General features: G+C 40.1%; 1 protein-coding gene across 1 annotated transcript; it reads left to right on the top strand.

The window, feature by feature from the left end:
- Nucleotides 1–1,559: 1,559 nt before the first annotated feature.
- Nucleotides 1,560–10,116, top strand: LOC133379036 (vomeronasal type-2 receptor 26-like). Its single transcript, XM_061613645.1, has 6 exons — nt 1,560–1,618; nt 2,824–3,115; nt 3,968–4,774; nt 5,453–5,680; nt 8,123–8,249; nt 9,206–10,116. The coding sequence occupies exons 1-6, from the start codon at nt 1,560–1,562 to the stop codon at nt 10,114–10,116; spliced, it is 2,424 nt and encodes an 807-aa protein (XP_061469629.1).
- Nucleotides 10,117–12,169: the final 2,053 nt, after the last annotated feature.

Below are 12,169 nucleotides of genomic sequence, written 5' to 3'. Positions count from 1 at the left end.
CCTGTCATCTGCCCTCCTGGATGGAAGGTATAGAAGGGGAGCCCATCATGAACGGGCCTGCCCATGTGGAATGGGAGAAGTGGAAACAGTGGGTCATGTTTTATGTACTGTTCTTTTTATAGGGATTTTTGTTACTCTTTTCTTATTCCAATTTTAAAGTGCATTCTGGGTAAATCTGATGATTTTTACTTCGTGCATTTATTGGCAGATATGAATGCACAGGTTACAGCTAAAGTGCCTCATTCCTGTGCTGCTGCCATTGTATGATGGAAATTGGTGACAAATGATATGTTGGGATCCTGTAATCTCCTATTCAGCCTTGATTTTATGTATTTTATATGGATTTGATTTATTTATGATGTGTATGTAGTGGTCTGTGACCAAAATAAAATTTTACTGACTTATAAGTTCTGTGAACAGTCCCTGCCCTGTGGCTAAAGTAGTTCTTTCTTGGGGTTTGCAAGTGCAAAAGCCCCCCAACACCCCCCAACCACCACCTTGCCCTGTTCAGTTTCTCCAATAGCATCTATCCTATGGTGGATTACAACAGCTTAAAATGAATCCTTAAAAAAAGTTGCAAATAACTTAAAGTCGCAACATCCCCCTCCCAAAATTGGGTGGGTCTTAAAAATATCAGTCTCAGGTGTTGCTTGATCTGCAGTCTGTGATATTACAGGAATACAGAGCAGACTTCTTCAAGAAGTTCTTGGACTACAGCTCCCATCAGCCCCAGCCATCTTGGCCAATGGTCAGGGATTATGGGAGTTGTAGTCCAACAACATCTTGGGACCCAAGGGGGAGGAACTCTGGATAGAGAGCACATGGGAATTGGACACAGTGGCCAGGAAAATCAAATGTCAGGATAAGAATGAAGGAAAAAGGTAGAGTCACTCCAACTGGTGCCTGGAAATAGTGGCTAGGGGCTTCAAAGAGGTCAGTTGCGGGAAGAAGCAGCCCTGCCCTTCCAGCTCATTCTTTCTGTGTCTATTCCTGTGTCAACTATTTAGACATGCAAAAAAGACATTTCACAGGTCTGATATAAAATCAGGGGCTTGGAGGGGACCCAAAGAAACCATTCAAGTCAACTCCAGAAACCATTCTGACCAGCTACCTCAATCCTATGACACTACAGATTAAAAATTATCAAACTGTGAAAACAATTATCTTCATGATGGCTGTGGCAGAGTGGCACAGCTATGCTGCTTTTGCTGAGAAGGTCATGCTGCATGGATGAACTCTTGTGGAAGGGAAGCAAAGGCTTACTCTTCCCCCATACACAGACACAGTCATCTGGGTCTGCAAGAGGAAGCAGCAAGGTCTACCTTTGGAGGTTGAGACAGGTGTCACATAACTGTAGTGTTTCTGGGGAGTGCTGGAGGATCTGGTCTCCTCCCCCCCTGAAAATGAATAGAGAAAGTGGATGTGATGGGAATCTATAGCCCACATAGATGTGTAAATAAACCAAATATTAGTTTTATTTTTGGAGTTGGAGCAAAATGTCAGAGTATTGTAATGTTTCTGGGGAGTGCTGGAGGAACTTGTCTCCCCCTTCCCCAAAAATGAATGGGAAAGTGGATCTGATAGAGGATGAATGCAAACCTTCAGCCTGCGTAGATGTGTAAATAAACCAACTATCAGTCGCAAACCTCCAGGAGCAATCACCTTCCAAGGAAGCAAAACTTGAGTGCACCCCTGGAGTTTTCACCTAAAAGAACAATGTAAATGCTAAGAATTATAAAAGTGTAGTGAAATTACATCACTCTCAGACACCTGGATCATGTAATTTAGTTACTTTTATTCAACCCCGATATTAAATGACGCAAAGCTTTGATGAATCCTGTTTTGCTATCAACAGACTTCAAATCAGATGGGATCCATAGCATGTTAAGAACACAAGATTCTATGATGAATCAAGTCACTTCAAGTCTCCCTCTTTCTCATTTCCTTATTTATTATCCGAGTGCTCCATTTTAAAGTACCTCCAGTCACCCCCATCTTCTAAATAATTCACATAGTTAGCAGTATGTGTTCTCCATAATTGAATGAACCTTTTGTCTATTGTTCTTTGAAGGGCTGTGTGTGCCTCATTCCATTATTAGAATCATCATCTGACTTAGTTGTCTTTTAAAACTTTTTAAAAGTTCATTTGTGAACAAGGCTATTCTGTCTCTCTCACACATACACACACACACATGCCATTAAGTGAGGATTGCCTGTGGAGCTTGTAGATTTGGCTTTGGATAAGTATTAGCATAATTTTTAGACATTAAATGTAGAGCTTTCCATTGTCTGAAATGTTTGGTTTAAAAATGAAATAGGAACAATATGTAGTCCTATTTCGTATAAATGCAACAGCGGATTTTGAGCATCAACCAGCCCACCTTTCCCTCAGATACAAATAACTCACAGATGTAGTCATCTTAGGTAAAAAGAGATAAAGAATGTTTACTCACAACCTTCATATGTTTAGAAAAACATATGCTCTAGCTTAGATAGAAATAAACTGTAGTCTCAATCCATTTTCAGTCTTGTGTGACGATGCTCCTGAAAGGAGTGTCTGCATACTGCCTCTGCAAGAGGTGAAGCTTAATGGAGGATATGCAAAAAGGATCAATATCCCCTTACAAAACCCCACCCTTAAAGGTAGTTACATTATGGTAAACAAACACATATACAAATATTCCCCAATATTGGTTAGAGTGAACATCTCCCTATCTAAGGGGTCAGCATGCAAGCTTGTAGAACCATGTCAACAACAGGAAATTTGAATCTCATATATTCAGTGAATGTAGGATTATGCTGTAATATTTACATTTTTTGCAGGACAATAATCACAGAGTACTGGCCGATCCTCTCCTTCTTGTTTGCCATTCAGGAGATCAACCAGAATCCCAGGCTCTTACCCAACATCACCCTGGGCTACAGCATCTATGAGAACTTTTTTGATGCAAGGGTGACGTACAACGCTTTGCTACACCTGCTGTCTACTGGGGAGGGGAATGTTCCAAACTACAACTGTGGAAGATGGAATAACCTACTGGCTATTCTCGAAGGGGCTGACTCCCAAAACTCCATCCAGATTTCAAGCTTGTTGGGTATCTATAAAATCCCACAGGTAAGAACGGAGAGGGAGAGGTTCATCTGCAGACTGAGCCTAATGCCACTTTGCAATCCCTTCAGGGAATTCAGAAAGTGAGAGAGGTGCATGTTGAGTGAGACTGGAGGCAGATAATAATTCTTGAAATAATATTGCAAATGATTTCAGAGAAGTTTCACTACTGGTGGACAGACACACATTTTAGTTCTCTCACACTATCATCTCTACTTCCAAGCAGATACTTATTGTGAACTTGGTGCCGCTCATGCAGGGAATTTTTGTGTAGCATCAACACAATGACACCCTCATAAAAATGAAGTAGAACTGAGACATCAAGACAGAATGATGTGAACTGTAGTTTACCCCCACAATTCCCAGCACCCTTAACAAACTACAGTTCCCAGGACACTTTGGTGGGGGAATCATGCACCAATGAATGGTATGGATGTGACCAATATATGTGTGTGCATGTGTCTGTGCATGTGTGTGTGCATGCATGTGCAAAGCAGAATAGAAGAGAGCCTTTGTTGTTGAGCTCGTTGTGACACTTATTAACGATTCGTAGTATTTATTTATTTATAACGTGTTTAATATATTTTTTAAAAAAATCTGTGGTGTTCCACATAATAATGGTAAGAAAATCATTAAAACAAAATTATAACATACAACCAGTAAAAGTAGTATAAAAGCATATAAAACAGGAATGTGTGGAATTCATATAGATAAACCAGGGACTGATCCTATAGGTCAGGAACAGTATAAGCAATAAGATTTGTTTTTACAAGGAAAATATATGGGTGTTGATCTGGAAGAAAATATTGGGCTTTCATCTCAAACAAGACACGTCATAATTCTTCCTTTTTTTGCCAGGTCAGTTATGCTTTTGTCTCTCCTGTTCTGAGCGATAAGACCCAGTTCCCTTTTTTCTACCGGACGGTCCCCAACGAAGAATTCCAGTACCCAGGGATTGTCAAGCTGCTCCTGCACTTCGGATGGACGTTCATTGGTCTCCTTGCTATGGACACTGAGAATGGAGAGAGGTTCATGAAGACCTTGACACCTCTGCTCCTCAGGAGTGGCATTTGTGTTGCCATCTCAGAAAGCTTCACACGACTGAATACAAATCAATTATGGCACAATCCTCTTCCATTTCAAAAGTGGGAACAAGTTCATATATTTGTTTACTATGTAGATATTAATTATGTTTCAGTGGGAATGTTCATTCTAGAAGAAACATTTATACAGATCATAAAACCCATTGAGGGGAAAGTCTTGATCACAACAGCTATGTGGGACATCTCCTTCGACTTAATATTCAATTACTCAGCTTTCCAACACATACGTGGTATTTTTTCCTTCTTTATTGAAATGAATAAAATGACAAAATATGATGATTTTCTGCCCGTCTTCTCTGCAATCAAGCAGTTTGGGGAGAAAGCTTTTAATTGTTCCTATATAAAGCATGCATTGTCAGTGAAAGACTGGACAAGATGCAGAGAGAGAGAGAATCTGGAGATGCTGCCCCAAGATGATCTACAAAAAGTCCTCTCTGTAGACAGCTACAGAATCTACAACACTGCCCAAGCCGTGGCTCGTGCTTTAGATGTTGCGTATTTATCTAGATCTAAGCAGAGAGTGATGGACAGGCTGCAAGGTCAAAGGTTACAGCCATGGGAGGTATTTCCTTTCCTATCACAGATGCCTCTGCTGAACATGACAAGTGATTGTACAATTCCAAAAACATTGTCTTGGAATTGCAATCTGAGGAAATGTGAAATGTAGTGGGGAGGTGAAATTGTGAAACTGCTTCCTTTCCCCCCTTTATGCCCTCTTCCATTGGCCATGGAGGACACAGATAGTCCTATCACTCAACTAACCCCGCCCTTTGCCTGCAGTGGCCCATTTGGAGCAAGCCCTTTGGGCAATGGAGGTGGTGTTGTGCAGGATCTCCCTAAGCCTTTGTATCTCCTGACCAAGGTCTGACTTTGGCACCTGTCGAGCTGCACTGTGGAATCTTTCTCCCTCCTCCACTCTTAATGCAGCTTAACTTTGAGAAGAAATGTTTGGATTTCGCTGCATATTCCGCTGCCCTTTAAAAATCCCAAAAGTGTTCTATGTGAAGTGACTACCTCAGAGAAAGACCAGGGCAAGCTCTGTTTATAGGTCTTTCCAAACCTCTAAAGCAGACCAAGGGCATTCAGGAATCAAATAAGACCCTTTGCAACATGTTTACTAGACACACAGCTAGTTGAGTCTGTAACCAACCTCAAGTTAGAGAGAGAGAATAGGGGGCAGGATGGACAAACAGTGTGGTTTCCCATATTCTAAATGCTCTTATTTTCTCTCTTATTTTAGCTTCACTGTTTCCTGGGAAACTCCCAGTTTTACAATTCTTCCATTGACAGTGTGTATTTGGATGAGGATGGGGAACTGGCAGGCAACTTGTATGTTGGGAACTGGGTGCTGTTTCCCAATAAGTCTGTCCACAGGGTGACGTTTGGGAATTTACGCAAAAATGGACCCCTAGGCCTACAGCTCACCATCGACCAGGAGGCCATTGTGTGGCCCAAATGGCTCAACCAGGTGATTTCATGGTATATCCCATCCCTTCAGCTCCAGTAAATGTTTCATGCTCTTTGTGGGGCGGCCTTCAAATGTCTGCCAACTCCAGTGTTGAGCCGTTCTTCCAGATCTCAAACGGAGGTCTTTCTCCAACTCTGCTAACCAGCTGTGCATCAAAGCCATTACACACTGGCGAGTTCCTGCAAAAATGTATGCATTCAGTAGAGGAATACAGACAGATGTATTTCTACATTTGGGGTGCCACCACAGAGAAGGCCCAGTGTTGTATTACTGTGACAGATGGCTCTGTTCAGGTTAAAAGTCTAAATAGGGCATTTATGTAGCAGGCCGTGAGCCTGGCAGTTAAGCTGCCCCTTAGCTCTCCCTGAAACAGATGCCACATGAAAAGGAGAAAGAGAATTTATTTATTCATTAATTATTTGGTTTATATCCCACCCTTCCTCCCAGCAAGAGCCCAGGGCAGCAAACAAAAGCACTGAAAACTCTTTAAAACATCATACAAACAGACTTTAAAATACATTAAAACAAAACATATTTAAAAACATTTTTAAAAAAGCTTTCAAAACATCTTTTTTTACAAAAAGGATTAAATACATTATTAAAAAGGGGGTTAAAAGCATATTAAAAAGCCATTCCAACCCAGACACAGACAGAGTTAGGCCCCCCTCTTCCCGTATCGGCACATAGAAAATTTAGGGTTCAGGAAATGAGTTTTCAAACAGATAAGCTCGGTAAACCAAGCTTCCTTTATTTAATAAACATTGTAGAAGAGGAAATAAATACAGTAAAGAAAGATAATAACAGACAATACAATTAAAATCCTAAGAATAGATATTATAGATTGATACAGAGCTGAGAATTACCCTTTAATTACCTGAGTCTTCAAGGCTGTATGGACAAGCAAGCAAGGTGTCAGACTTTTCATGGAAGACTGAATTGATGCTAAAATGCAGGAATATTTATACTATATTTTCCATTGAAGATATTCAATTTATGAGATATTCCTAGCTTCATTGCTGCTTATCACTGTTGTCACAGAAAAATTAACTATCCTAAAATATAACAAGATGATACCTTTCACTATATATCTGAATACATGAAAGAAGAACTATATATTCCAGCTACAGAATAGCATGCATTAATTCTCTTAGACATGAACTTTATTTGCATGCATCTGCACATGCTAAAAGCTGTCGATTAGGGAATATTTTTCAATATTTCAACAAATAAGGTGTCCGACTAATTGTAGCTAATTAGACATGTATGACAGAAGTAATTAATGGCTTGTTATCAGTCTGATTTTATTGCTTATAATTGATAGTAATCACTCCATGATTTTATGGCTTTGAGATAAGCATGAAGTTTATGGTTTTATGACAGAAGTCATTTGGTCAGGGGTAACAAACCTTGGAATGTGAATCTGTTTACTGTCAAATGTCATGGCAGTGAGTTAATTACAAATAAACACAGAGCTATCTCTATGCTGTGTGTTAGATTTAATCAGACTGTATTTGGTTGAGGAAAATTATTAGGATGAACATTATCTCTGAATCCTCCATCATCTCTGGGTTCAGCTGGAGTAGAATTGGGAATATTTGCCACATTACCGTATAGCATGCTATGCTTCAAGCATCACCTCCTTAAGTGACAATACAGTTGTTTCAGTTTCACAGGTTTCAGCTTAGTTACAAGCTTCAACTTCAAATCTATGTTGTGATTGTATTTGGAATACTGTGTACAGTTATGGTTTCCTCACCTCAACAAGGATATTGTAGAGCTGGAAATGATTCAGAAAAGGGCAACCAAAATGATCAAGGGAATGGAGCAACTCCCCTATGAGGAAAAGTTGCCACACCTGGGTTGTTTTAATTTAGAGAAAAGGGGAGTCAGAGGTGACATGATAGAAGTGTATAAAATTATGCATGGCATGGAAAAAGTGGTTAAAGAAAAGTTTTTCTCCCTCTCCCATAACAATAGAACTTACAGACATCCAGTGAAGGTGAATGTTGGAAGATTCAAGACAGAGAAAACACAGCACTCCTTCACACTGCACATAGTTAAACTACGGAATTTGCTCCCATATAGGAAGTGGTTACCACCAACCTGGATGGCTTTATAAGAGTAGACCAATGCATGAAGGAAAAGGCTACCAATGGCTACTAGCCATGATGGCTGTGCTTCATAGGAAGAGGCAGTATGCTTCTGAATACTAGTTGCTGGAAATGGCAAGAGACAGAGGGCTCTTTGCACTCAGGTCCTGCTCGTGGGATTCCCATGGGCAACTGGTTGGCCACTGTGAGAACAGGATGCTGGACTAAATGGGCCATTGGCCTGATCCAGCAGGCTCTTCTTAAGTTCTTAAGTTAAATCTGTGACTAGAGGTCCCCATAGATAAATCAGCTAAAACATATTTCACTTCACACTCCTTGTCTTCATTCTTAGCCCCTGCCTCCTTCCAGGTGTGTGGAAAGCTGCCGCCCCGGATTCGTCAAGGTGGTTCAGGAAGGAAAGCCACTTTGCTGCTATGACTGCATTCCCTGCGCGGAAGGGACCATCTCCACTCAGGAAGGTGAGTGACTCCAGCAGAAAAGAAGGGAAAGATTCACTGAGAGATCCAAGGCTTTTTAAAAGGGAAATATATAACTACCCAATGGTCTGTGATGATTGTTCACATGCAAAGTGCACCTCACTTCAGCACCCAGTTGCATTTTTCTTTTGTGTGCATATATTCTTTTCTGCTTAGTCACACGCCATGACATTTAGAAGCCTACATAGAGTGAGAAAATGTCCTCCAAAGTGGGAAGCTGACAGCACTCATGCAGAAAAGTCAAACTTCATGCAAGAAGCATCATGACCTCCAACATGTGGTTAGGTTATCAGGTACAAACGTCTCATGCAGCTTTATACCAATAAGCAGTGGCAATTGGTAACTAATTCAGTTTTATAACCTTGCTATTTTCATCACAATAGGACTTATATGGTACTTATTTAGGAAATAAATACTCATGTGCAGAATGCCATTGTCTCCTCACTAAAAATGTGAACCTAAAACCAAAACAAAACAAGCCCCATCAGATATTCTCTGCACATCTTTGGACAGGGGAAGACATACTTTCATGTAAGTGGACCTCAGATAAAGTTGACTCCATACCTCTTATTTAGAAATTAAGCCAAACCACACATATTGATTACACCTACACAACTATTGCCAAAAAATGAAGAAAAAAAAGCAGAAAATCATAGGAACAAGTGCCTCCATTGTGCCTACCATGCCTACCATGTGGAATACACTCCCTGTTGAGATCACGTGAGCATTAGTGGTGAAGTGTTTCCACCACCAATGAAAGACATACATGTTCCTCCAGGTTTTCCTAACAGGTAATATTCTTAATACCAGTTCCTGATCACTTAGGTCATAAATGATTTTACTAACATTATTGATTTTTATTAGATATGGATTTTTAAGATTGTGATCCTCTTTGGTACAGATGGACATAAGGGAGATATTAATCTTGTTCTTTGCAGATGCAGAATATTGTACCAGGTGTCCAGAAGACCAGCATCCAAACAAGGACCGAGATCAGTGTATCCCCAAGACAATCAGCTTCCTGGCCTATGAAGAATATTTGGGGGTCCTTTTGACTTCCTTTGCCCTCTTCTTGTCCTTAACCACAGGCATTGTGTTAGGAATCTTCAGTCAATTCCTAGAAACTCCAATTGTCAAAGCCAACAACCGGGACCTCTCCTACATCCTCCTCGTCTCCCTCCTGCTCTCCTTTTTGTCCTCCTTCCTGTTCATTGGTCAGCCAGGGAAAGCAACCTGCCTTGTGCGACAAATAGCCTTCAGCATCATATTCACAGTTGCCGTCTCTTCTATCTTGGCAAAAACCATCACAGTGGTGCTGGCGTTCCTGGCCACAAAACCGGGGAACAGGTTGAAGACATGGCTGGGGAAGAGTCTGGCTATCTCCATTATCTTTTCCTGTTCCTCTATCCAAGTTGTCATCTGTACCACCTGGCTGGGGCTCTCTCCCCCATTCCCAGAATCTGACATGTACTCTCAGCCTGGAGAGATTATTCTGCAATGCAATGAGGGGTCTGTTGCCATGTTTTATGGTGCCCTCGGCTACATGGGCTTCCTGGCTGCCATCTGCTTCACGGTGGCTTTCCTAGCCAGGAAGCTGCCTGGGGCCTTCAATGAAGCCAAGCTGATCACCTTCAGCATGCTGGTCTTCTGCAGTGTTTGGGTCTCCTTTGTGCCCACCTATCTGAGCACAAAGGGGAAATACATGGTAGCCGTGCAGGTCTTCTCTATCTTGACCTCCAGTGCTGGTCTTCTGGGCTGCATCTTCATTCCCAAGTGCTACATTATTGTCATGAGACCTGATCTGAATACAAGAGAGCATTTAACAGCAAAAGCAAAAGCAGAAATCTAATTGTTATGAATTTTATTCCGCATAGGAAGCACAAATTGCAACATTTCTGGTGTTTCAGATTGTGTGAAATTATTCTGCAGGAGAAACTGTATCTGTGGCTACTTTTCTGGTTCCCGACACATATTTCCAGACTAAAATGCATCCTGAATGAGTTATTTTTTAAATATGAGATAACTTGGGAAAGCACTCTGGAAATGCACGGTAGCACAAATCATCCAACTGACAAATATAAAAAACTAATTGGAGGGGGGAATAAAATGGCTTCTTATATGTATTATCCTTTACTGTTCCTTGTTCACATGTCAATGTCATGCCCAGTAGGGTAGATGGAATATGGCAAGAAGCACAGAAAAAGTGCAATACTCCGAAAAGTGTGCAAAGTCAGTTCTATGAGGCCCCCAACCATCTGGAAATAACTTTTGTCTACTGGAGGTGTGGATATGTGATTTCAGTCAGCCAAAACTGGCCGTTTAAGAGTGCAAACTGGCCATTTTGCTGTGTCCAAAAGGTCATCAAGTACAGCACATAGTATCCACCATATGCTCAGAGGCACATGTTACCAAATTCTTCCAAGCTACACAGGAAGTGGATTGGACTGTGAAAGACCAACCCAAATTGTGTTTGCATTTTTACAAATTTGTAGGGCAGTCCAATATCTCAAAGAGGAGTTCAGGTCTCCTACTCCCCTGGTGCATTCACTATAGCTGTCCCATTTCCCTGCTTTTTAAAGTTTGGTAGAAATATCTGTTGTCCAGAGGTATGTTTTTTTTTCCAGTATATTTTTTTATTTATTATTTTTAAAAATAAAATACAAATGAAATACAAAAGAAAGATAAAGAGAAAAAAATGCAAAAACAGGTGACTTCCAATTTATCTTGGATCAGCTATAACAGATACATCTAAAGATACCTTGTTCACTCATAAATTACATAATCTCCTTTTTTCTCAATTAAATAATCTAGTTAATCATCAAATCCCAATATCACCAATTCATTTTCTGTGGCTCGCAAAAAGCTCAAAAAGGGATCCCAATCCTTGAGAAATGTGACTGTTGTTTTTTCTCTCAATAGACACGTCAGCTTATCCATTTCTGCCAAGTCCATTAGTTTTAGTAGCCATTCTTCAATTGTTGGTAGTGTTGTATCCTTCCATCTGTGTGCATATAGTAATCTCGCTGCAGTAACCATATATTGAATCACTCTTCCATGATTCCTTTCCGATTGTATGTCCATCAAGCCCAACAAAAAGAGTTCTGGTTTAAATTGAATATTAACCTTTAAAATTCTCTGCATTAATTTATATATTTGACTCCAAAACGTTTTTGCTTGTTTACATGTCCACCATATATGGTAGAAAGTCCCTTCCTGTTGCTTACATTTCCAACACTCGTTATGAACAGTATTGTATATTCTTGACAGTGTCTCTGGTGTCATATACCAACGACACATCATTTTATATAAGTGTTCTTTAAGATTATGGCACAATGTAAATTTCAGCCCTTTCGCCCACATATTTTCCCATTGGTCCATTTGTATGTTATATCCAAAGTTCTTAGCCCATTTTACCATACAGTCTTTAACTTTTTCTTCTTCCATTTCAATTTTTAGCAAAAGTTTATACATTTTGGCAATTACATGTTCATCATTTGTACACAAACTCATTTCAAACTCAGATTTACCTTGTTCAAAATCAAAGATTTTTTATCAATTTTAAATCTTTCCATCAACTGTAAATAAGAAAATCAATAAAAACTATAACCCTCTGCTGCCAGCTGTTCCCTCGATTTCATTTTGTATTCGCCTTGTTCCTTTTCCAAAAGATCTTGATAAGTTAGCCATCTTTCTTTTCCTAAAATTTCATTTCTATAAAAAGCTTCCTGCACTGAGATCCATACTGGCGTTTTAGTGCATAGCCTTGGTTTATATTTATGCCATATTCTCAACAGAGCACCTCTTATAAAGTGATTTTTAAAATCTACATTAACTTTAACTTTATCATACCACAAATAACCATGCCGTCCAAACCTCAGGTCATGCCTTTCTAACTCCAATAA

The sequence above is a fragment of the Rhineura floridana genome, chromosome 3, assembly GCF_030035675.1.
Source record: "Rhineura floridana isolate rRhiFlo1 chromosome 3, rRhiFlo1.hap2, whole genome shotgun sequence".
Classification (NCBI taxonomy): domain Eukaryota; kingdom Metazoa; phylum Chordata; class Lepidosauria; order Squamata; family Rhineuridae; genus Rhineura; species Rhineura floridana.
The sequence above is the reverse complement of the archived record's forward strand: the minus strand, read 5'-3'. Positions and strand labels throughout refer to the sequence as shown.